The 27,016-nt window shown below is 31.7% G+C and overlaps 3 protein-coding genes across 8 annotated transcripts; 2 read left to right on the top strand and 1 right to left on the bottom strand.

The window, feature by feature from the left end:
• Positions 1-558: 558 nt before the first annotated feature.
• LOC121229069 (L10-interacting MYB domain-containing protein-like) lies at positions 559-2,796 on the bottom strand. Its single transcript, XM_041112251.1, has 2 exons — positions 1,518-2,796; positions 559-1,410 (listed from the first exon to the last, which is right to left on the bottom strand). The coding sequence occupies exons 1-2, from the start codon at positions 1,863-1,865 to the stop codon at positions 724-726; spliced, it is 1,035 nt and encodes a 344-aa protein (XP_040968185.1). The 5' UTR covers positions 1,866-2,796; the 3' UTR covers positions 559-723.
• A 3,403-nt stretch (positions 2,797-6,199) lies between these two features.
• Positions 6,200-11,537, top strand: LOC107904422 (translation initiation factor eIF-2B subunit beta). Of its 5 annotated transcripts, none has more exons than XR_005926507.1 (11): positions 6,200-6,354; positions 6,450-6,539; positions 6,625-6,779; positions 7,458-7,745; positions 7,972-8,101; positions 8,504-8,611; positions 8,754-8,856; positions 8,934-9,059; positions 10,360-10,530; positions 10,871-10,990; positions 11,181-11,537. XR_005926507.1 is itself a non-coding variant. In XM_041112250.1 (11 exons), exons 2-10 carry the CDS (start codon positions 6,487-6,489, stop codon positions 10,965-10,967), a joined length of 1,254 nt encoding a protein of 417 aa, XP_040968184.1. In that variant the 5' UTR covers positions 6,201-6,354; positions 6,450-6,486; the 3' UTR covers positions 10,968-10,990; positions 11,181-11,537. The 5 variants fall into 5 exon arrangements, 3 of the variants coding, with proteins under 3 accessions (XP_016686290.1, XP_040968184.1, XP_016686289.1); XR_001686228.2 differs by having other exon boundaries at positions 6,201-6,354; positions 11,170-11,537; XM_041112250.1 differs by having other exon boundaries at positions 6,201-6,354; positions 10,360-10,553.
• Positions 11,538-21,037: 9,500 nt separating this feature from the next.
• LOC107904423 (probable mediator of RNA polymerase II transcription subunit 26c) lies at positions 21,038-24,428 on the top strand. 2 transcript variants are annotated; one of them, XR_005926506.1, is made up of 9 exons: positions 21,038-21,883; positions 21,970-22,038; positions 22,143-22,225; positions 22,491-22,564; positions 22,813-22,859; positions 22,960-22,993; positions 23,251-23,369; positions 23,816-23,919; positions 24,012-24,080. XR_005926506.1 is itself a non-coding variant. In XM_016830802.2 (9 exons), the coding sequence occupies exons 1-9, from the start codon at positions 21,497-21,499 to the stop codon at positions 24,119-24,121; spliced, it is 1,017 nt and encodes a 338-aa protein (XP_016686291.1). In that variant the 5' UTR covers positions 21,043-21,496; the 3' UTR covers positions 24,122-24,428. The 2 variants fall into 2 exon arrangements, 1 of the variants encoding a protein (XP_016686291.1); XM_016830802.2 differs by having other exon boundaries at positions 21,043-21,883; positions 23,826-23,919; positions 24,012-24,428.
• The last annotated feature ends 2,588 nt before the right edge of the window (positions 24,429-27,016 follow it).

Here is a 27,016-nt window from a genome sequence, read left to right as displayed (position 1 = left end):
CTTGTATCATGTCGAATATGGTTCGGTACTTCCTCGAATTGACCTTCAATGGGTTTAATCGTGTCTATTCCCATTCGAGCAAATATATGCAACATATCAGTAAAAATTCGACTAACAGTTTCCCCAGATCGTTGAAATCGCTCTGTTGCATTTGAATTTGATTCTCTATTTCCAAGAATGTACAATGATAATGCTAACTTCTCCATCGCCGATACTTTCCCATTCTTTAAGCCATAATTTGTTTGCAAATCATGCAACAATCTGTGAAATATATTTTTTGGCATTCTAAAACTAATCATGCAACGATCATCATGCCCATTTAATACTTCGTCCACCCACATTTGACCAGTATAATTTGAATCCATACGCGGTTGCATAGTGAAATAAGTTTCATGGTGTACCAATACACTGCTTAACACATATTCTTCCTCATTATGATAATTGTTGTGCTCAACTTGGGTAACAATTGTGGCTATTCTTCGTTGAGCTTCTTCACTTAATTCAGAGGTATCATAATTCATATCAAAACTATTATACATATTGTTAAATTCATCCATAACCTGAAAAAGTAATCAAATGAAAATAAATCCTTTAAAATCTCGTGACATTCTATACAACACAGAAACTTGATTAAAAGCATAACATAAAAATACCAAACATACAAAGTAGCATACATTAGTATTACATATAAAAAAGTAGTATAGTTATATTACAATAATATTTCTAAGGAGCTGATGGTGGAGGTGGTTGATGGTATGGTTGGAAGGGAAATGGGGATGTTGCTACCAAGGATGAAAATGATGCAATTGGATTTTGTTCAGCATACTCACGTCGAAGCCACCAAACCCTATCATCTGGATCTAAGTTCAAAAACATTTCTCGTTTCACCGGTATTTGGAACATTTTGGTGGCAAAATAGTACAGTTCATCTCTTTTTGGAATTTCATCTCCCAAAGCACGCAAAGCATCCATTGCATTTGAAATAGTATATTGAGAGTGAGGAAAAATAATTTCGTTCACTGACTTCCTTGGACTAGCCATACTCTCACACAATTTCTCAATCTGAGTAGTTAATGTATTTCTTGATGATTTTCTACTTGAACTTGATTTTTTTCCCTTACCGTGTACAACCCCAAGTGTTTCCTTTCTTCGATTAAGGATTCCATGAGAAGGGTTTGATGGTACCTCATCAGGGGGAATACCTTCATTCTCGTTACTATGTTCATCTGAATCACCAAATCCCTCATTAGAAGCATCATCTCCCATAGGAACCCCACGTGGAAGAACACCAGACGAAGGTGCCCATGCGTTCTCTCCAGTGGCTACAATGCCACCAAACATTTGCCACATTAACTCATTCAATCGTGGTTCAATTCCTTTCTTCTTAAATCCTTTAAAATCAGGATTTTCCTACATAATATGTTAAACGTTAAATGTTATACTAAGATTTTTATAACTGTAAATTATTAATTTTAATAAACTTTATGCATTAAAATAATGATAAAGTTAACATTAACCTGTATTTTTTCAGCCCACCACTCTTCGGTAGCATCGACCGTCTTTTTCAATGGACACCATCCAATACCTGTAGATTCCTTAAGCAACTCCCTCCATAACCTCCATTCCTTTTTTAATGTATCCCACTTATTTTTCAATTGAGGTTTTCCATAATTTTTTTGTGTTTTTGCTTGAAAAAGAGCAATGACATTTTCCCATCCCTTTGAGTTTAGATGAGTTGTCGGTCTATTGCCAGCATTGACTTCATTTACGCAAAGTTCACAAAATATCAACGTCAACTCATCGTCCCAAACAGCTTTTGTTGCTAAGCTACTATCTCCCTCCATAAAATTTCGTGTCTTTACCATCTATTATTATTTTGATTTTAAATGTCAATAGACCATAAATATATAATTAGATATAATAATATAGTTTCATAAAAAATAAGAATAGTACATCACGAATGGATGAAAGCCATAAGATGAACACTAAAGAAAAAATTCTCAAAGATCCTAAATAAGCTCATCAGGGCCCTCCTCCCCAACCACAACCTTAGTTCTGTTTTACTTGGTTCAGCAAACTATTAAGATGGTTTTACAACTTAGGATTAGGCTATGTATGTATTGTAAAATCACCTTGATGAGCTTTGGCAAGATGGTGTTCAAGACTATCTAACTCATGCTTTAAACATCATGGTAACTTCTGATTTTTTTCATCGACATTTGAAGTATTCATGGTCATGAATGTGCAGTTTGTGACTGTATTTGATTGCAAGTTTATGGCTTTAGTGATCAATTGATTGAGCTCTGACTTTAAAGGACTTTGTTTTGTGGTTTCATGCTACTGTTGTTTCTATACTTTTTGTACTTACTAGCATTTTTTTTATAAGTTTGAAAAAAACTTTATGAGATATTTTGGTTATTTTTAGCTTTTATTTTTGCATTTTTGAGATAATTTTCTCTAGTTTTCATCATTGGTGTCACTAAAAATTATCTTTACTGTCATAGTCTACAATTTGAGTGTCTTTAGTTCTTCTCTTCTTCCAGGGAAAATTTGTTTAGTGTCTATTCTTTACAGTAATATTCCACTTATTATATAAAAGCAGTGGTGATTAATTTCATTGGAAATGTATAACTCTTTAGCAATAAGTCTTAAATCATTACACTAAGTCTTCTCACGTCTCTGCTTAACTGATTTGAGTGCTCCTTTAGAGGATTTATGGATGAATTTTTGATGATTGCTTATTATCTTTGCTAAACATAGGTGCTTGGTTCATGGTTGGATAGTGGGACTTTCGATTTTATTTATACCTTCGGGATTATTTGATGATTTCATGTGGTATTGTCTATTAATTTTATTCAATTAAAGCCACTTTAAAATTTGTTTTAGTTCCTGATTAATTTCATGAGCTGCATTTATTAATGTATCTGTAAGTGTGTTGTTAAATATTTATTTGTAAATTTGCTGAATTAAGCATAATTTTTAGTATTTTCTAACTGCTGAATTTTTAGTATTTGGTGTGGAATTTCATAGAATTGGTTGTTATAGTGTATTTTAATTAAAGGAATGTTTAAACTCACGTCCCATACTCTGTTTGCTGAGCATAGCTGGGTTTATTGGATTTTTAGTATTTTCTAACTGCTGACATGCTATTGATGGAGGAAGTAGAGGACCTATGTAGAAAGACAATAATTACCGAACTATATAGCTCACCGAAAATTTTATAAGATATTTTGGTTATTTTTAGCTTTCATTTTTGCATTTTTGAGATAATTTTCTCCAGTTTTCATCATTGGTCTCACTAAAAATTATTTTTACTGTCATGGTCTACAATTTGAGTGTCTTTAGTTCTTCTCTTCTTCCAGGGAAAATTTGTTTAGTGTCTATTTTTTACAGTAATATTCCACTTATTATATAAAAGTAGTGGTGATTAATTTCATTGGAAATGTATAACTCTTTTAACAATAAGTCTTAAATCATTACACTAAGGGAATATTGGTACTCTAATCACAAGTTATGCAAAATAGCTTTTGTGTTTATCTGCTATTTGAGTTAAAAGTCTTTTATTCTCTGTTACTTGTGTACTTAATTTTATCTACCTTTTGCTTTCAATTTTAATTGCTTGTTGATGATGTTGAAGAGGCTAGTATTGGCTAATGAAGTTTGCAGAGTCCTTATTGCATGCAAGGTAGCAAAAATTTAAAAGCAATTGGCTTTGCATTTCAGCAGTTAGGGGGGAAATGACCAAAAAACAATTGGGAAAACACAAAGAATGACTTGAAAAATCATAGGGTATTGATCTCTTTTGCTTTCGTTTGATGGGAATAAGCTTTGCTGGTTCTTATGCCATTTAGAAGTTGAATAACTGACTAGAAAAAGGAACAGAGTTTAGCTGCTGCAACATGCATGCGTACACAGACACATGCACTTGCATATGCATACATACATGTACCGAATTTGCCAATAAGGGCTCAGTATCTTTTGTTTTTTTCGTATATGCTTTCCATTATGTTATCATTGCTTAAGCACTTAAAGCTTGTGTATGAAAAATTTTAGACTCATTTTTTTGGCTCAAGGTTAGCATTTCAGTTTGTTTCTATACTTTTTGTACTTACTTACAACTGCAAAGTTTACTTTAGCCAGTACAACAACTAGCTTTACTTCATATGGCATGACTACAAGTTTTGCAACTCCTTGGAGCTCTGGTTTGCTTTCCAATATTCAGACTCCTGTATTGTTTGGTTAGTGCTGCATTGACTTTCTACAGCAAATAGTTACACCGAGGCTTTTAGTTGTTATTGGAGACTAGTAGCTTGAAGATATTAAGACTTTTAAATCTTAAAACTTTTAAATCAAATCCAGGCATGATAATCATGTAAACAGAAAATAATAATTCAAACAACTGGCGGAATCACTGAATTAAAATCAATGAACGATAGAAGCAAAGATAGAAAAAGTTGTTACCTTATATTCAAAGGATTTATCTCTGTTCTTGGTGAGGAAGTAAGCAGAAGTAAATTTCTGGCATAAAATTGAGGGAACCTAACCTCAATGAAAAAGAAAACGTCTGTGAAGATTTTCCCCAATCTGAAAACAAATAAGGTTGGGAAAGAAAATACTTTAACTTTTAAGGATAAAATTGTAAAATAATAAATGAAAATATGGGCATTTTTGTCTGCAAGAAAACTAGTCTGCTGGCTGTGTTTAAGCTGGAGGTTTTACCTCCAGTTGGAAATGAAGATGACAGTGAGATTCAATTCTTCAGCTGCACCTCACCGTTGTTTCTCCAAACGTCATCACAGTGCAGGGAAAAGGAATATTCCTTTAAAATTCCATCTCACCATCACTGCTTTTACATCCAAAGGAACCCTTAGTTCCTTTGGAGCCTCGTTAAGGATTTGAAGGCTTGTTTTCCAACTCAAGCTGAGTTTAGCAAGACGATTCGCAGCCAAATTTTGAGATCTTGGGATGTGTCTAATCTTCCAATTTCCTTCTGTCTGCATGACGTGCTGAGTCCTTTGGAGTACTGCAATCCTAGAATTTTCTAGACTCGGGTTTCTGAAATTCTAGGCAACTTCAAGATTATCGGTTCGAATAATAACTCGTCTGTAGCCTTTGTTAAGCAAGATAAGAACTCCATAAAAAATACTCCAAACTTCAACCTCAAACGGGGAACAAACTCTTAAAAAGTGGGTATATCCCATTATCCAATTTCCGTCTCGATCCCTAATCGCCTCCCCAATAGCAGCATGTCCTGAACCTCTACCTAAGCCCCATCAGTGGATAAAAAGATCCATGTATCATCCCATTATGCCTTTTTTTTTAAATTTCAAGATGTCGCACCAACAAATTTAATAGAAGAATTTTAATGATGTTAACGGTTAAACTTAAATTTTTAAAGTCAAAAAAAAATTAAATTCTTAAAAATAAAAATATGGAAACTAAATCCCAAATGTATGAAAAATACAAAAACTTGAAGCGTATGATAATATTTGAATTTAAAAACTATACATTATAACATAATGGTTAAATTTCAACTATGATTACTCAACTTTTTCTTTTTCAGATTATATAACAACAGTCAAGTTTTAGTTTTGGTTATTATATTATGTTTAAATTTAATCAATATACTTTAACTTTTTATACAATTTGCTACACTAATTTTACAATGTCATTAGTTAGTCTAAATACTTTATTTTAATCAAATTATTGACGTGAATTTTACGAATTGTTAAAATTATTAAATTTTGTTAAATTTAATTAATCAAGTCCATTAGAATATAAATTTTATGTCAGATAATTACTAAGTGAATATATATATATTTTTACTTTCAAGACATCACATCGATTAATTTAATAGAAAAATGTTAATGTTGTTAGCAACTACATTGAAACTTTTAAATGTAAGAAATAAAGTAACTAAAATTTTAAAAATAAAAGTAATTAATTAAAAAAAAAGTAAGTGAATGGGACGTATTATATGATTACGAGGACCATAAATTCTATTTTTATTTATATAATTTAATTGAAATGAAAATCGAATTTTAAAAAATAAAAATAAAAATAAAAATCGAAGCCCAATTCGTTCTATTATGTGGGAGCTGCCTACCAGACCCGTTAAAGACTGTGCTGCGTAACGGATGGCCAGGTCAACCTGGTGAACAAAAACCATTTACATGATCGGATTCGAGTATGGATTCTGGATTTCTGAAAAAGATCCGATAACCCATTGACCCGTTTTTATTTTCATTTATTTTTTAAAGAAAAATAATAATAAAGTTCCCGAACCCAAGCAAAAATAGCTTTACAGTAACAAGCTAAAAGAAACTCCCTCTCCCGCATAAACCCTAATTCTCCGTAAGTGATTAATCCAATCAGCTCTTCTTATCATTTCTTTTAAAATTTTACTTTTTCTAATTTATGAGAATTTATTTTTTTGGAATTTATTGTAGCATTTTGAAGAAGAGAATTTTGGCGATTAAAAAAAAAATGCCAGACACGCAGGCTCTCGTCAATGATTTTCTTAACAAGCTTAAAAAACGGTGAAGTATTTCATTTGATTTTCATTTCATATGAATTTAAAAGAAAAGGCTAGATATGAACTTTTTGTTTGGGGTGGTTGGGCAGTAAGATTGAGGGTTCACAAGCAACAGCGAAGCAGACAGCGGAACTGCTTCGGTCAGTGATTTCTCAAACTCGAATGCCTTATACGAACCAGGCTTCTGCTTTGATTCATTCGGTTAAAGCTGTTGGAGAACGATTGATTGCTGCAAATCCTGTCGGTGTGTTTTTTTTTTCGTTTTGGGTTTAAATTGATTTTTTTATTTATGTTTGAAAGTTAATGGTTTGTATTTGATATCATTTTGGCTTATGCCATTTTTTTTAATTATGAAATTGTTGGCTGACTTTGATTCAGAACACTGGAAACAGTAAATGGTTATTGGAGTATGCATTACAATTGCTGTGTATGTTTGAGGACCCTGTTGTTTTGTGCTTGATTCTGTCCGTCTTTTTAGCTATGGAATGATTATGGGACAGTGTTCTGTATATGCTTGAACTGGAACTTGAATGGAAAATTTTAACCCCCATAATATTTCCTTTGAGTTCTCTTGCATTCTGTTTGCTCCGACTAAAGAAGGCGCAATAAAAAGTGATGTTAAAGTAGAGTTTTTTGAAAAAAGCATTGCCTCAAATTAAAACTATTTCTATTAGCTTAGAATACCTTTATGTTTGAAAATTCTATATAAAATTATCTACTTCTCATTTTTTCAGAATGTAGTTTAGTTAAGTTTCTTTTTTTTTTTTTTGGGGTCTATCTTTTTGTGTTTCTAGAGTGGGGAAGCTGCTTCAAATCTTGGCCAAACATACACTATAACTTTCTCCTAGGGATTGTTGATACTTGATACTTTTGCTCTGGCATTCTGCTTTAAATTGTTAATAGTGCATGCATGTGATGGCAGAGCTTGCTGTGGGTAATGTTGTGAGGCGTGTTTTGCACATTATCAGAGAGGAGGATCTTTCTCTGACAACAGCTGCTATGGCTGGATTGAACTTATCTGCCGAAAGTGATGATGAAGATGACACTGATAGAGACAACCACCCAGCATTATCGGCTGCTGCCATTGCTGCTGCTTCTAGAAGCACTTTACGTCCACCTTCCTTGCAGACATTACTTGAGGATGTGCCTGATTCTGCAGCAGTTCCTCATACATCTTCTTCTGGCGGAGATTCTGAAGGAAAAAGCAAATGTAAACTCTTGCTCAAGACACTTGATCTATCTTCATTCTGATTGATGAGACGAGATTTTAATTTTTCTGATATTCCCTGGGACTATTGTCTCTGGAAGTGGTTAAGTATTGGTTTATGCAAAACTGGCTTCTTGTGGTGATAACTGATAATCATGCGATATTAGATCTTCTAGCGTTAACTGTTATTTATGAGTATTGATACTTAAGGGTACTAATTTCCTTTTAGCTGCTGATAAAAGTTCAAGAAGTCGGAAGCTGAAGCATGATGTCATTGAAGCAGTCAATGAGCTTATTCAAGACATTAGCACTTGCCGTGAACTGATTGCTGAGCAAGCAGTAGAGCATATACATCAAAAGTATCTTTTCTGCCTTAAGCTTTTAAATTTTCTTTGGTTCTCCTCAATTTTAAAACACCGTTATTCATTCTTTGAGCAAACTGCAATATTCATATTTGATAGTCTGAGGTGTTATTTGAATTTGCTTTCAGCAAGAGACTCTTGCTGTCTTATCCCCTCCCCCCCCCCAAAAAAGAAAAAATTAAATAAATAAACAAAAGGAAAAAAAAAACCCAACAGTCTATCACGTGCTGAACCATCCTTATCTATGCTGGTCGTTTCTAATCGTCATTACTGTTTAAGTTTTCATGACTTATTAAGGTTTGAAGCAATTTGGCCTGTGTTCTCATATTGTTTTCTACCTATGATCGTTTCAAACGTCAACTTACCCTTTTACTGATTATATTTAAAACATATTGTCAGTGAGGTGATATTAACTTTAGGCAGTTCAAGAACTGTGTTGGAATTTCTTTGTGCTGCAAAAGAGAAGAAACGATCATTTCGGGTATTTGTTGCTGAAGGTGCTCCAAGGTTTGTACTACTGGCTATTATATTTTGCAAGGCAAAGACATTCCTTTAAGCTGCTGCAATTTTGATATCCTGCCTGTAACAACTTAAGTTTTTGTTTGTTTGTTGTTTTAATTATTTTTTATTATACTTGGCGTTGACTTAGGTATCAGGGGCATCTTCTTGCAAAAGAATTGGTTACAAGAGGTCTACAAACTACTCTGATTACTGACTCTGCAGTTTTTGCCATGATTTCCCGAGTAAACATGGTATATGGTGTTGAGTTCTTCCTAATTGTTGATGGTTTTCTTGTGCTGTTGGAGCTTGATATTCTGTAAACATGAAGGTTATTGTTGGAGCTCATGCGGTCATGGCTAATGGGGGGGTCATAGCACCAGTTGGGCTGAACATGGTTGCCCTTGCTGCTCAGAAGCATGCTGTCCCATTTGTTGTACTTGCTGGCAGTCACAAGGTACTTTGGCATAATAAATGATTTACCACCAAACTTCTTTACATTTTAGTGCAATAATAAGTAAAATCACTATTCATGTTCACTTCAACTTAGATTAACATTTTGTGTCATTTGTCTCCATGGTGGTATGAATTTCTGATTTTATATGGTTCAACTTTTTTTCCTTAGATGTGATAGCTTGAGGTGTCATGCATGTGAACAATAGGATAGAATTTGAGAGGGCTTTAGTACAAGATAGTACTGCATAAGATTTCAATTGATGTGGCAGGTTAGGACATAGAATACTTATGTACAAGCATGCTTAAGGGTGCAAAAGACAGGGTTGAGCGCACCAAGTGTGTTATGTAGTAGTATTATATACCTGGCAAAGTGAGGTAAAGAGGGAATAGCATATGTTGTTTAAAGTGAAAAGGAACATATCCTATATTGGACTCTGAAATTGATGTCTGAGCTACAGAACATTCTTATCAAAAATAGAGAAGGGAGAACATGGGTATGTGCAGCCTATGTTACTCAAACTCAGGAATGAGTATCAGATATGGGTATATCGCTCACGCAGGTATGTTCATTTCTTTTTCTTCGAGTTTTTCCATATATTTGGACAGTCCTTGGAGGGCCAGACCTCTATACCCATGTCCTTATATGCGTGTGACATGAATGTTAGACACAGGTACTTCAAGAAAATCAAAAATCATTTTGATTTATATCTAGTGGGTCATACATATGGTCTGCTTATGATTTGTTTTAAGCACCTTAGAAAAATGAAAGAGTGGAGTAACATGGTAACAGTGTCCTATACTTGTTAGAAGAAAGCTTCTTTTATTTTTCCAGTTATTGCTACCTCTTGTAAGCCATCCAGGTTTTATCATTTTGAGGTGGTGCTTCTTTTGTTGCATATTAACAATCCGATAAATGTATTTTCTGTGCTGCATCTGCCAGTCAATTCATTTGCAAGCCAGGATGTCGTGACATTTTGTCCGTCTTCAAGATTTTCATCAGATATTGTAAATTCCCTACTTCAAAACCAGACAGAATTTGAGAGTAAACTTTTAATCTAAGTTTGAACGAAAATAATGGAGTGTGATTGTTGAGGTCAAGCTTCATTCCAAAGAAATCAACAAAAACAACTACGTAAGACATGAGGTTGGTCAGAGAAATGGCCAAATAGTTCTAAGGCACACAGATGGTTAATGCTTGCTAATGCTGATATTATAACCTGGTTTCTTTTGTCCCTGTATTCTTTAATTTTACTTTAGCTCCTGATTGTCTATTGTTAATTCATTTGTGGTCTACTTGACAGTTATGCCCCTTGTATCCTCATCACCCGGAAGTGTTGCTGAATGAATTGCGGTCCCCATCTGAGTTGCTAGATTTTGGAGAATTCTCGGATTGCTTGGATTTTGGAAGTGGCATTGGCGCCCCCCTTCTTCATGTCGTCAATCCAACATTTGACTATGTGCCACCGAAGCTTGTTAGTCTCTTTATAACTGATACGTAAGATCATGGAGTTTGAAAGATTTAAACTTCTATCCTTTTCATTCATATTTGTTATTTGGTAAATGTTTCTTAATTTCATTTTAAGTTATCAAATCAATTACTTTTCTGCATTGTGGAGTACTATTGATCCGTTGATATAACATGGGAATGGAATGCAATGCATAGTCCGCTTTTCTGATTTACATTGATCTTAAGGAGAAAAAATATTGCATTTAGTTGGCTCATCTGTTTCAGCCATTTCTAGAAGTTTTGGTTTTCATGGTGCTTGAGTTTTACCTTTCCCTGCTATCACTGATTGCTTTGTGTCTTTACAGCGGAGGGCATAATCCATCATACATGTACCGCCTGATTGCGGATTATTACTCTGCTGATGATCTTGTACTGGAACGAAGAACTGCTTCAGGAAATTAAGTTTATAGTGCCAAGTTATACCGGTAAGAGCCTTTATCTGGTTGTTGTGAGCCAATTGCAGCTCAATTATTAGTTGTGTGCTAATATGCCCCTTGCCTATATTTTAAACTGTAAAAACCAAAAACATGTATTCGAGTAATCGAATATTCAGAATGCATAACAACGACTTCTTAGCTTCAAACTTGATGAAATATCAATGCAGCTCTACTTCAGATTGTTTGTATGTGGAGAAGATATGAATTCAAGTCGGAGATTATGAAAACTAACTGCACTGAGCAATAATATTTCTGGAGGGAACTTCATTATATATCATCAATACAAAGAATTGACTTGGACAAACGCAACGATAGAAAAGTGGGTTTTTGTGATTGTGGAGAGAGATAGGAGTAGGAAGTAGAAGAGAGAGAAATGAAGAGAAGGTCATATATCTTTAATCTTTGTATCGCCATGAAAATTCCTCAACATTCAACTGTATGAAAACTCATGCATGGAACTACTGTTGTATTACTGTTGGCTTGAAACTTGATTGATGATGGTGGTACTGGGGATGCATCTCCCTTTTGCATTTTACCTACCAATTTTCATAAATTTCCAATAAATTTATATACAATAATGGAAGGTCTGCCCATATGGATTGAGCTTTGGAATGGGACTTTTGTGAATTCAATTTTCAAATTTATTTTTATTTATATTCAATAATACAAGTAATATATATTATTACGTGAACCAACGGTTCAAGCTTGATTATGATATAATTATCAAATGATTCAAGTTGTCACGTTGATTATATACAGTGGAAATGACTAAAATCGTACTTCGATTTCCATTTTTAATGAAGTTAGTATTTCAAGAAAAAAAATGGGATTTTAGATAAGTTGTTTAATTTCATATTAAAAAAAAACTGTTCAAAGTTTAAATAAAAATTATTAAGTATATATTTTTAAAATGATATGGAACGGTTGAGTAAGCCTAAATTATCCATTTAACTTTACAAAGACAAATTTTAATATTTTATCTACTTATTTCTTTTTAATCTTATAATTGCTCATTTATTTAGATTTATACTCAAATTATTATATTGAAACTCTCAAATAAAAATTTTGGTTAAATTTTGCTATTAATTTTTATATTTTGTGAAAATTGTGGATTTAATCATTTTAGTCCTTGTATTTTTTAAATTAGTAAATTTTTTTCTTTTTTAATTTTTTGAAATTTAAATTTTAGTCTTGACCCAAACAATTAAATTCGCTTGGTTAGATTTAATAACTAGTTATGTACTATAATAGGCAATTTTGGCCTAGGCCCGAAAAAATAATAACCGAAGCCAAAAGATGCAATCAATCGAAAACAAGCCAAAAATGGCCAAATTGAAAGACAATCATTAAGTTGTGGCCAAATCAAAAAGATGGAAAAAGCTAAGGGGTTATCAAATTTTGTTGACTTGGTAAAAGGCTAAAAATAAAAAGATATTATTTTTATTTTATTTTATTTTATTATTAAATTAGTTAGGCTATTTTTAGTAAACCCCCATGTTTATAAATAAGTGTATTTTGTTCTTTGGAAAGGAACGAATTACTAATGGATTACTTTTGGTATTCCTACTTCAATTTGGAATTGGATTATTCTCTCTTTTCCTATTTTCATTAGAATTGAATTATTTTCTTTTTTTTTTCTATTACGTGGGAACTTGTCCATTTCATTTCAATTTCTTTGTTTTTTCTAAATTCATCCAATTGCTTTTAGCTCTTGTTTTATTTGTTTTGCAATTAAGTTTTCATTATAATTTTGGCCCTAAAATTTGTTTTGACTACATTTTGGTCTTCCTTGAAGCTGTGTGTTTTGGAGGGTGAGGATTATTTCTCTTTTGGTCCCTCCTTGTTATTTGCACGTTGAAATTGGTCCATTTTCTTTTATTTATCTTTGATTTGCCCCAAAATTTTGCTTTAAGGTTTGATTTAATCCTTTTTTATTTTCTCTATTTTATTGTCAAATTAGCTAATTTAATATATTATTACTATTATTTTTATGTTTCTATTTATATTTATTTTGTTATTCTAATACTATTATTATTTATCTAATTTTATTTATCTATTTATATTTCTACTATTATTATATTTCTATTTATTATATTTTTATTTCTATTTATATACTAATAATATTTTCATTATTATTTTTCTTATATATGTTTTTTACTCTTTTTATTAACATTCTATTTATTTATTTTACATTTTTTGTTATTATCTATTTTAACTTTTTATACAACGTTCATTTCAAATTTTTACACATTATTTACTTTAATATTTTCATATATTATGTATTTCAAACTTTTTTTACACATTATATATTTTGAATTGTTTATATATTATTTTTAAAGAGTTTTATATATTATTTTATCTTGAATGGAAAATAATTTTTTTTTTAAAAATTATTTTATATACTTTAGATCGCTTTTATAATCACCCGCGTTTCAAAGAACCCTCTCAACATAAGGAAATATTTCGTGTTTGGGAGTTCGAGGAATCGTGCCCTATCGTGCTAGGTTTCGATTTTTCGTTCAACTAAAATGCGAAATATCCTTTTGAAATTTCATCCATGTTTTTTTAAAATTAAAACGAGGCAATATTTTGTGTTTGGGGGGTTTGGGAGGTCGTGCCCAATCGTGCTGGGCTTCGATTTTCCATTCGACTAAAATACAAAATATCCTTTTGAAATTTCATCCATGTTTTCTCAAATTAAAATGATGCAATGTTTCGTATTTGGAAATTTGATAAATCGTGCCTAATCGTATTGGGTTTCGATTTATCGTTTGGGCCGAATAGCCAAATATCCTTTTTAAGAGTTTTAAGTGCATGTGTTTTGGAAATCCTGAGATGATCTTGTGTCGAGGTTTCGAAATATTGTATCCAATCGTGCTGGACGTAATATTTTATTCCTTCTAAGCGAGAGAATCTCAATATCCAATTCAAGTTATCCAAATGTTTTTAAAAATTTGTATTTTAAAATCTTTTCAAAATTTCAACATTAGGACGCTAATCGATCAATACGGTACCTGTAACACCCCTATCCCGTATCCGTCACCGGAATAGGTAAAGGGGCATTACCGGACTTGAAACTCATATCCGAACAGTAAAAATTTTGAATTTTTTTTATTTATTTATAAAGAACGTTCCTTTAGGTAAATACTAAAGACAGTCAGGGATACAATTTAACTGCTATAAGTACACATTCAAAAGATGTCATTTTCGCATGGCTTATATACATTAACCAAAATATTCTTCGGCCACTGGTCTATTCTTTACATGCCATAAAATAATTTAAAACATAACAGTAACAAGCAGTGGATAGTGATAGTGTGACTAGTTGCTGACGATCCCCGAGCCTGTAGCTTCCAAATGAGATCTATAAAATAGAGGAAACAAAGTAAACGGAGTAAGCATTACAATGCTTAGTAAGTTTTAAGCAGTGTCAACAGATAACAATCAAATTATAACATAGTTGTTCGTATTTTTATTTCACTCTTCCTTCGGGCATACCATCCCTTTACCGAATATGCCCATCTCATCATATATAATAGGCAGATAAATTCTCACTTGATAGTGATCTCTTATAAACATAGGTACATTACATATTTTCACCTAACTTTCCACATTGACCAAACGCACAATAATCATAGAACAGTCTTATTGCTTTACTCACATATGCATCACATAACGACCTTGTGATTTAGTCCAAATCAAGCTTAAATATAATCTCAAAATACATACCTGACCAGCTTAACGCATTGAACGTATTTATTACCAATTGTTACTGTGAAGTCGTATAATCTTATACTTTACTCGAATCTTCAGCGAAATCTTTAGCTCGAATAGTCCCCACACGTAGTTATCGGGTCTTACCCAGACAAAATCTCCACACGTAGTCATCGGGTCTTACCCGGACATAATCTCCACACGTAGTCATCGGGTCTTACCCGGAATATATTTCCAAGTTTCATGTTACAACATTCACATCGACTGTCATATTTGTAATTCATTTGCCTCATCAAATATCTAATAATACACACCTTTCACATTTGGTCATTTGGCCACAATATACACATATCTCCTACATATTTCACACCAGCCATTTGGTTTGGCCACAATATACACATATCTCCTACATATTTCACACCAGCCATTCGGCTTTACCACATATACATATCTCATACATATTTCACATTAGCCATTCGGCTTTACCACATATATACATATCTCATACATATTTCACATTAGCCATTCGGCTTTACCACATATACATATCTCATACATATTTCACATTATATTTCACACTAGCCATTCGGCTTTACCACATATACATATCTCATACATATTTCACACTAGCCATTCGGCTTTACCACATATACATATCTCATACATATTTCACATTAGCCATTCGGCTTTACCACATATACATATCTCATATATATTTCAGACTAGCCATTCGGCTTTACCACACACATATATATTTATCTTGTACATCATTTTCAGCAATAGCTTATAAGCAACTCAAATAGTTTCATCAATGTTTACAACAAATTCACATATTCACTACAAGCTGTTTTCCTGAGCAATAGTCACTAAATTATTTATAACTGGAGCTACAAAACTCAAAATCAATTGCCGTTAATTTTCCCTGAATATAGACTCATATATATTCCATCCATAAAATTTTCAGAATTTTAGGTTTGGCCAATCAATACCAGATTTTTCTTAAAGTTTCCCCTGTTTCACTGTTTGACTAATCTGACCACTCTTCACTTCGAATCAAATTTCTCATTGTACAGAATTCAAAATATGTTATATTTGATTTCATTTGAAACTAGACTCATTAAGGAGTCTAATCATATAAATTTTATCTTATAACCATTTTTGTAAAAATTATAATGATTTTCTAAAAACAGAACAGGGGATTTCGGAGTCATTCTGACACTGTCTCACACAACTTTAAATATCTCTTTATAAGAAATTTCTTTGCTTACACGGTCTCTTTTATAAGAAACTAGACTAATTAAGCTTTGATTACATATTTTATTCAGCCCATAATTCCACACCAACAATTTATAGTGATTTTCTAAAATCACGTTACTGCTGCTGTCCTAAGCAAATTATTACAATTTGCTCTTAAATTTCCGAGTCCAAACACTTATGAACTTACCATTTGAGTTTAAGACATATCATGGCCACATCATATCTTATTAAATCAACTCATAATGTCCTATTATGATTGAATTTACTCAACGTTTAATCACTTAAAACTTACCTCGGAAGTGGTCGACGACTAGATATCCACGGCTATACGTTTACTTTCTCTTTTCCCCTATCCGACTTTGATCCTCTAAGCTCTTGAGCTAAATCAAACAATTTACTTCCCAATCAATCACAATCACACGGCATCCATATACATTTTAGAACCATTCTTAACATATTTACTACTCATTTACAAACAAAATACTCATATCACATTTATAAAACTACAAGCCGAATATACCTATGTGTGACCATCCCAATTTAATTGATTTCTTGTTTTATGCACTACCACATATTCACACATATATATATTATGCCATTTACTCATAAACCCTATTATGCCGAATATTCATTAACCAATAGTCACACACACTACTTATGTACAAAAATTTATCCACCCTAGCCTATAGTTCATTCGGCCATTCATCACTCAACCAAACAAAATTTCATAGCAAACTCCTATGATCAAGCACACACATATACTTACATCCCAATACTCATAACATTCAAAATCACATTTTAAGTAAATTATCTTAAACAATGCCGAATCCTTAAGTGATTAAACATCAAATTTTTACTCAATTCCCAAACATATAAACAACATTTATTCATGACATCAAGCATCTTCATTTCGACTATTACACATATATACACTAGCAATCAAATACTAACATTTGCACTTCACCTTAATAGCTAGCTTAGCAAACCTTAATTTAACATATAATTCATACATATCACATTCCAAGCATTCACTCTATTCTATCACTTAAAATACACACATTACTCAATAACTTCCTAGTTCAAATTCGGCAACTACACCAATTCACTAGATGATTTATTATTATTATTGTTCATTTATTCAAACTACTTACAATTTCCTTAAACTATCACAATTAACAACCATTTATCTCTTCCATTTTCTACCATGGCCGAATGTTATAACCCAAGCCACACATATTGTTCCTCAAGGCCCTTCAATGACCACATTCGGCACCTCCTTAAGAACAACCCAATTTCAACCTTCAAGAAAGAAGAAAAATATATGTACTAAGAGCTTCAAACTACTGGGCCGAATATCAAACCTCCTAACAATCAAAACTCAAGCCATGGAATGATTAGAACTTGAACTAACCACCTTCTTTATACATAATTTTCCAAGAATTTCAAGGTACTTACCTCTTCCAAATCCTCATCCATGCCGAACATGAAGCAAGAGAACTCCCTTCTTCTTCCTTCCTCAAGTCACGGCAAAATGGGGGAGCAAGGATGAAACAACTTTGGTTTCTCCTCCCACTCCCCTCATATTTTATTATTCTTCCCACAACATATTAACACAAAATGTTTATAATATGTTTTATCCCATAGCATGGCCGGCCACTAGCTCAAATTTTGGGTAATTTGACATGCAAACCCTTCATTTTTATAACATGCATTAATAGGCCACTTTACATTTGCCTAGCACATTTCTAAACTTTCTCACATAAGTCCTATTTAATAAAATTCACTTACAATTAACAAAATTCAAATATGAAATTTTCACACATGCATATATACATATAATAAGCATCCAATATGACGGTTAATTATTTTTATGATTCGGTTTTGTGGTCCCGAAACCACTTCCCGACTAGGGTCACATTAGGGGTGTCACAGTACCAATTTTGGGCGTTGCGAGGGTGCTAATCCTTCCTCGCGCGTAACCGACTCCCGAATTCGTCTTCTAGTTTTTCGTAGACCAAAAACGTTGTTTTAATAAACCAAAATGTTTTATTAAAATGATCGACCACAGGGTGACCCGATCACACCCAAACAAAAAGGATTGGTGGCGACTCCATTTTTGTTTTAGAGTCGACCTCCGTTTTCCAAAATAAAAATGGTTTCGACATGTACTATGCGCACAATTGGAGGTTTTTTAGTCAAAATACTTTTTGAATTTTGAAATTTCAATCTTGATGTAAATAAATCTAGTTAATCTAGTAATTAGATTTTTAGTGAACAATATGTAGAATTAACAAGTTGGCATGGCATTACATATATGATAATATGTTTGGCTCATCAGGTTTTGAAAATAGTAGAACATAACTAAATAAATTTAACAGTTATCATTTAGTGAGAACGGAACTTTTAAATTTGAAAAGTATAAAAATTAAAAATGATCAAATTAAAGAAAAGAGATTAAATTCATAACTCCCACGAAGCATAGGAATTCAAAGAAGAATTTAACCAAAAATTTATAAACAAGTAAAAACCATTTCCACTACTATTTTACGAAACAATATCACATCATCACGCGCAAAACGCAAACGCGGGACCGAAATCTTTCCTCCACTTTCAAAAGAGGGTGCTGAAACAAAACTAATTACATACATGGTGATATTCATAATCTTATCTCGTAAAGGGCATGAATTTAAAATTTTTATAATTAGTTATCCTGAAGAAAAAAGAAAGTTAAAAAGCATTTATAAATAATTGAAATTATTTTAAAGATTTTCTTTTTTGAAAATAGTTATGCTTAGTTTAAACATTGGAATTCTTTTAATTAATGTCTGTATAATTCAATAAAATAAATACGTGACAATAAATAAAACAAAAAGTTAGAATTTAATATATCAAATAAGTGTTTAAACTTTGTTACTTTATTTAACTAAGCCTTTATACTTTTAGAACATTCAAATATGTCCTTAATTTTTACTTATATCCAATTCAGCCATTGTTGTGCAAAAATATTCTATCATATTTTAAAAATATTATTTTGTATTTAAAATAAGTTATATTATTCAATGATATTTTAATTTACTTAATAAAAAATAAAAAATAAGAATATAATAAGTTTTAAACCTACAAAAATTGTATTTGTAAAATCTTGAATTTACCACTCAATCAAAATTTTACTTTGATTTTTTTTACACTTTAATTTCATTTTGCACACTTTATTTATTTATTATTCTTTTTGAATAATCACATTATAAGTGTTGATCATATTTGTTATTTTTTGACACAATATCTAGAAGTGCTCATAGCCCACCCCAACTTATAAATAGGATGATAATGCACTTCTGCGCACTTAAGCTCATGTCCTCATGTATTGGCAATAATACCCATGCCAATCGAGTTAAAACTTAATCGGTATTATACACTGTTTATTGCCTCTATCATTTGTATATATCTATATTATTATTATTATTATTTAAGTAATTGGCTATGTTGGTGCCATGCAATTGGTGGACACCAACTCAGTTAGAAAAATTACAAAAATTTCTTATAATTAAAATAAGTTACGTTATTCTTGGGTATTTTAATCTTTTTACTTTTAAAAAAATCAATAACAAATTTGCATGTGGTTAGAGTTGATCTTATGTTATTAGGATTAATAAAACAATTGTAGTGCATTTAGTATTCTTAATTTGATGTATTTAAATTTTGTTTTAATCACAATTTAAATTACAAGAGGAGAGTAAAGCCCTAACAATAAAGCAACTAGCACGTCTTAAATCCAGACCACACTTGATGAGGTGAAAACCTTGACCGTGAGACCAACACGTGGACTTCTATTGTATAGTAATTTTAAATACACTTTTATATTTTAAATATGTATTTTCTATATGTATGTAATGATGAGTTTGTGTGAATGCGTATAAACGCATGTTTGATAATGTAAATGCCATATAATTATGAGTAGCTTCACTGTTATGCATGTATATATGGAGTTATATGTGTTCATACATGTATTAAATTTTGTAGATAGATACCTTGAAATATATATGATGTTTATGTATAGAGTATTAGGTTCCGTGATGTTCTAGTATATGGTGTTGATGCATAGCCATGTATGTGTTGGGATACATTAATATGGTTCTGCATGCTTAGAATTGTCCAAGGATTGAGTATCGTTTCTTTAAACATGATTAAGTTTGGACAAAGATTTTTTATATTAAAATCTACTCAATTCGAATTTAATTTAAATAATGAAAAATAATTTTAACATTTAAATTTAATTATAAAAATATATAAAATAAAAAATAATTTTAATATTTTATTAATTTTTAAATTATAAAATAGACTTTTTGGGTGGATTGAGTTAACTAAAAAATGAGCTTAGACCTCAAATAAAAATTTAAAACCAAGCTTCAGTTGAGTCCAATTTATGAACACAATATACGTAACTAAGTTTAGCTATGTGTATGTTTATTCACATTCTTCATATTACTTAAAGATTTGTTTACTTGGTATTAAAATCGTTTTAAAGGCTTTTTTTTAATTATTAATATAAATTGTGAATTCATTGCCACGTTGGGTGGTTTTAATTAAAAATGGAATGCTTTTTTAAGTGAAGTATCTTTCAACATTTTTGCATTAAGAGAAGAATATTTGAAAATATTTTAATTTTAAATAAAAATGTGATTTACTCTAGAAAATATATAAATAAATGAATTTTTATTTTTTCCCGTCACAATTAAATATTGCATTTTTTTTAGAAAAAATTAAGACAACAAACGTTTAACAAGATACTAATATTGGAGTTAAAACTTTGATGATGCAAAATTGAGTGGCAACCCAAATTTTGGTTAGGATTTGAAGGTAATTCATTTTAAAAGATGATTTTGTGTGTGATGTATAATTACTTTAATTTATAAAAGAGAGTGTAAAAATTAAAATAAAAAGAACAGACACATTTGATTTAATTGCCTGATTTATAATTACTTTAATATTTTTGGATTATTTTCTAATTGTTCCCTAAAAAATACACTAAACTAATTTTGTCCTCCCAATAACCAGAAGCCAGTGTGGTTACATTTCAAAGGAAGATTTCTCATTCCCTCTGATTGTTCATCTCCCAAATCACAACAAGCCAAAAATATCTGAACAGAAAGTGTTGAAATACCAGAGATATCCATTTCAACTTTCTCAATCACAACCAAAAAAACCCAAAAATATTATCTCCTTTTATAACATGTACAAGATGAAATAAAAGAAATTAAGCTCCATTTTTGGGTATAATTCTACCCAAAAAAAAAAAACACAAATATTCCAATTTCATTAACAAAATTAGAAGTTTCAAAACTTTCTTCATTAAGCCAACACAATAGCCAAAACCCATTTCATCTTTGACTTCAAAGATTATTATTATTATTATTTTTTGTTTCAGCTGGAATTTTGCAAAATTCAAGCCCTGGGTCATTTTGTTTTTATATCAGATCTGTTTATGTTGAAGCTTCAATCGGATCATTAGTTTATTTTTATTGGATGGTAATGGATTTGGATGATTTCAGATCGGTTCTCGAAACAGCAGGTGTTGATGTGTGGACATTTATTGATACAGCAATCCTGGCAGCTTCTTTAGATTATGGTGAAGAGTTGAAGCAAAGGAGAGATGGGATTGTGGAGAGGCTTTATGCTACTTCCATGGTTAATGGATGTAAAACCTGTGATTTTGGTGAGAGATCAAATGGATATTCAGTTAATAAAGAAGGCAACCTCCATGAAAGTAAAGGTGGGGAAGGACGAAAAGGGTCTCCTTTTAAACCTCAATCCGACAATGAAGATGATGATGTGGACCCTTGTGGAGGCGTGTTTGATGTTGAACAAAAAAGGGTCCTTGAAATTAAGGACCTTCTTGAAGTACCTGATCAGGTCTCTGAAGCCCTTTTTTTTTTTTGCAATTGTATTGTCGGTTTAATATTTATGGATTTTGATTTGAATTATTGCTTTTTATCCAGTCTGAAGATTCTTTGGTCGATTTGCTTCAAAGCTTGGCGGATATGGATATAACATTTCAAGCTCTCAAGGTAATTTATTAAGTGGAATGAATTTGTTTTCATTCATTTTTTAGTTTCCTTTTTTAGTTTGATTCATCATCATCACCATTGCCATGTTTGGATTCTATCTTCAGGAAACTGATATTGGGAGACATGTGAACAAATTCAGAAAGCATTCATCAAATGATGTTAGGAGATTAGTGAAGCAACTTGTCAGGTTTTAAGCTTCAACTTTTTATTTTGCTAAGTATTTGTGTCCAACACTGGTGTTTGATACAAGGTGCGGAGATATTATCCTCCAAGGACGCTCTAAAACATGTAAAACGTTTAAAAAATTGATTATATTTCGTATCCAACAATGACAGCCGAGTTCAAGTACCATAGCATAGCATATATGTATGAATGTTCTATTAAGTTTGTTCTAGTTTGAAAGACCAGTTCAAGGAAATTCGGTTATATGATTTGGTTCTTTGTTTTTTCAGGAAATGGAAAGATATTGTAGATAAATGGGTAATGGTGAATCAGCCGGGAGAACATGAACCTGCTGCACTTATGGGTAAAATTATATTATCTAAACTGTAACATGAAGAACTGGCATCCATTTCAGACACATTTTTTCACATGGGTATGAAAATATGATTTTCTGAAGATGAACTTATTTATATTGCATACATACTCATATTCGACAGTCTCAAATTTAGAAAGCATGGATTTTTAGTTTTTGTGAGAATATTTCAAAGGTGAATGTGAATTGACATTTCATCAAGAGTTAAAAATGTAATATGAATATTGTATGAACAACAGATAGAGATTCACCACAGCAAAAGCTTCCTCAAAATGGTGGTCAACAGGTGAAAGAAATTATAATATACGTAATATATATGTATATATTTCATGTGAAAGTTGTTTGAAATTATGCTTTTGTCTTTCTAAGATTCTGCTTTGTTACAGGTTCCTGATGATGTCTACTCTCCAAACCTCCATAGTGAGTACAGAATTTGATTTGATATTTGCTTCGATTACTCATTTTTCTTGATAAATTCGTGTTCGATATTTATGTCCAATGCATGGATACGAGAATTAATCTTTAAGAATCAACCAAATACATGAAAATGCTTGGAGCATTCTGATCATATCTGTGTTGGACATGTACTTATATATGGCACGAATATTCGATTCCGAATAACATTGTTTTGGTTAATCAGCCTTCTTTTTAATGCGATCTTGGATGACAATTGACAGATGGGAGTCTTGGTTTAAACAAGAATAATTCAGAACCTGAAAGGAAGTTAAAGTCAATCCCTCATCGAAAAGATCCTCCAATTAGACATACTCACTCAACTCCTCCACAAAATGTGCAGGTATTAAATACATGCCAAATTAAAGCATGTAATTGCATTTACATGTCTTGACCATGCTTTGATTGTTTTTGACAAGTATTTTGCCAAATTGAACCGTTTCCACATTGGACACGAGTTTGATACTTAGATACTTATTGATAGAAGCGTGCATGCTTCATAGAATTGCATCATTATGTTGTTGATAGACAGAGAGGTTTGATACCAAATTTATTAGAAGCAAAATACTTTCAAAAGGCACTTTGACATGTATGTTTGTCGAGTTGCCGTTCTGCTATTCTACTTGTCTTTTCATTTTTTTCTGAAGTTCTTGTATCCAATTCACTCGGAATGGAAATGGGGATTTGGTCCTTGAAGAACCCTACAAATATATGAAATGCTTAGGGAAAAATTGAATGTACTCATGTTCGAAACTTACATATGAATCTAAATAACATATTGTTTTGGAGGACTTTGTAGAGACAGAGAGAAGAAAAGGAAAGCAAATTTGACTCTGACAGGCTGGCTTCTGCAAGGAAAAGGCTTCAAGAAAGTTATAAAGAAGCTGAAAATGGTTTGCTTTTCATCACTTGTTCCACAATTTCTTTAAATCTTTGAATCCCTCATTTGGGATTCATACTAAATGTGATTATGTTATTTTTGAAGCCAAAAGGCAAAGAACAGTACAAGTGATGGACATTAATGAGCTACCAAAACCCAAGAACGGTTTCTTTGCAAAAAACAAAGGAAGTGGCTCTCAAGGGAGGCACTGGTGATTTGGGTCATTGAATTTGGCTTTAAAGGCATCACATTTTTGTGTTTTTCTTTCTTCTTCTTCGTGTTTTTCGTTTTCTTTTTGATCATTGTATTAGAATAGGGGCCACTCTTTATAACTATTATAGGTTACCTTTCTATGATAATGGTGATTGGGTGAATAATTTGGCTTAAAGGCATCGCATTTGTATGTTTTTGTTGTTTTTCTAGATCTTTTATAGGTCACCTTTCCATGTTCATGGATGTATGGTGAATTATCTATTGATCATTTGAAATTCTTGAGGGCCATGGTCATCCATAGCCATTCAATTTAGGGATGTCATACTTTTTGTTTATATCCGGATTTTTTGTTTGGCCATGATCATCAGATACATACTAAATTCTTCAAATAAATAATTAAATTAAAAATTACAAACGCATAACCTTAATTATTTAATCTTACTCAACTTTCACATATACATTTTATGTTATAGACTTAGATTTTGTAGATTGGATTCGTCGAATGTGAGTATATATATATATTAAAGAATTTAAGATTATTGATGTCTAATTGAATTTAAGCTAAATTTAAATATCCTAACACTTATTCAAATACCTCATGAATCTAATAGAAGTTTTTCTTTTCTTTTTTTAAAGGTGGCAACTAATAAAGATAGTAAAACTTTTAAAATGAGAATCAAAATTATCTTAATCATTAGATCAAAATAAATGGTTCTAAGTTTTAGATTTTGTATTTATTTTACATTATCAAAATAAAACCAACAATATCCAATCTTTTCTTTCTTCTTTTCACCATGTAATTAAAGTATTATGGTTGCAGATTTATTTTTCTTTGTGCAGAAAAAAATTGGAATGGGAAGCAAGAAATTAGGTTATTAAGATTAATCAATTTGGTTATTAAGTGTATATTTTTCTTTGATTGAAAAAATTGATCGACCATTTCATTCTAAAACTTTAGGGATTGTTGTCTTAGTTGATTTCAAGTAGGGTAAATTACACCAACAGTCATTCAACTTTGGGATAGCTGACAAAAGAATCACCTAAGTTTCATTTAGTCACTCAATTCTAGAAAAATAACAAAACAGTCACTAACATTATCAAAAAGTGACAAATCAGTCACTTATTAATATTTTTCGTTACTGTCTAACGGGACCGCTGATAGGACAACTTAACTTGCCACATTGGTGAAGCAATGGAAGGGCCAAGGTTTGACACAGTTTAGGGGAAAAAAATCTGAATAGTTGGGTTGGTTTAAGGTAAAAAAACAGAAATTGATTGTGGTTAAGGGGAGGAGGAAAAGAAAATTGGTTTGAGAAAAAATTAACAAGGATTTGGGTTAGAAATTGATTCGGGAATTGATTAACAAGGTTGGTTTAGGGTTAAAAAATCGATTCAATAATTGATTAACATGGTCTTGGGTTAGAAATCAATTAATATTTTCTATTTGGGGAGAAAAGAAGACAAAACGAGGAACCTATCAGTGTTTTTAGTTCTCAGCTACAATGGTCAATAGAAGAGAAGCTGCCAATGTTGTTACATCCATTGTAACGGGTAAATTTCTGTATTTAGTTTTTGAATTTTTTGGATTTAGGGTTGTCGAGATTTAAAATTTAAAAAACGTTGCATCCACATAGGGTTATTTCAATTTTGGTCTTATTTGTTATTAACAAGCATCCAGAAAGATTTTGATTTCATTTGTTATTCATATGGGGTTTAGAATCTGCTTATTAAAGTGAATGGCAGATACTGTGTATGGTATGCCATGTGCATGATGCTATGTATGTCATGTTTATTGTTGGTATCAAACTAATGTTGTGCATATATGTCATATACATGTGCATGATGTTGTGTATGTCATGTTTATTATTTGTATCAAACAATATCAAGTTTGGTTATTAAGAGACAAATCTGTTCCTAGTTTCAAATATCAATTGGATTGAATTTGTTCTTTAGATTCTATATTGTATTGGTTATTGTCTACCATTGCCTAGATTTAGGGTTAAAGTGTTTGGTTATTATCTGCCACGTGCATGTTAGAAATGACTGTGTTTGTATTAAATTATTTTTGTATTGATTATTGTTTGTCATGTTGTATTAAAGTGTTTGGCCATTGCCTATATTGTATTAAATTTTTTGGTTGTCGTCTTCCTTTATTGATTGTAAATTTGTTTAGCAGGTTTAATTGATGATAATTTTAATGAGAGTGAATAAGAAATGTTTGATTTTGAGGTGTCTGATAGTGATGTGTCTGTTAATGATGTAATTGATAGTGATGTGTCTAATAGGATAAGGGTTAATCTAGATGGTTTAAACATGGATGATATAGAAGTAGGGGAACTGTGTGATAGTGATGATTCTGGGAGGTTAGATAGTGCACATGGATTTGACTCAAATGGCCAAAATTGGCCTGAGTTCAACCCAGATAATGACATAAGTAATCCTAAACTTCAGGTTGAAATGTTATTTAAGTCCAAAGACAATCTAAAAGAAGCTGTCAAGCAGTATAATAGTTTAAATAGTTATTTTATTAAGTTCCCAAAAAATGATCAAACTTGGCAAATTAGGAATTCAAACCCTAACCATACTTGCTCTAAAGTCTATAAAAATAAGAATGTAACCTCAGTTTGGATAGGTCAACATTATAAAGAAAAATTCATTGTTGATCCTGGTTATTCTTTGACATCATTGCAACAAGATGTCAAAAGAGATTTCTTTTGCCTTGTCTCACTAACCAAATATAGGAGGGCTAAACTTAGAGCATCAGAATTAATTAAACGAGCTCATAAGGCTCAATATGATAAGATTTATGAATATTTGTTGAAGGTTAGGACCCAAAATGAGGGGACAACAACAATCTGTTATCTAGATAACAAATTGTTCCAAATGATGTATGTCTG

The sequence above is a fragment of the Gossypium hirsutum genome, chromosome A05, assembly GCF_007990345.1.
Source record: "Gossypium hirsutum isolate 1008001.06 chromosome A05, Gossypium_hirsutum_v2.1, whole genome shotgun sequence".
Classification (NCBI taxonomy): domain Eukaryota; kingdom Viridiplantae; phylum Streptophyta; class Magnoliopsida; order Malvales; family Malvaceae; genus Gossypium; species Gossypium hirsutum.
This window is presented reverse-complemented; position numbering and strand designations above follow the sequence as displayed.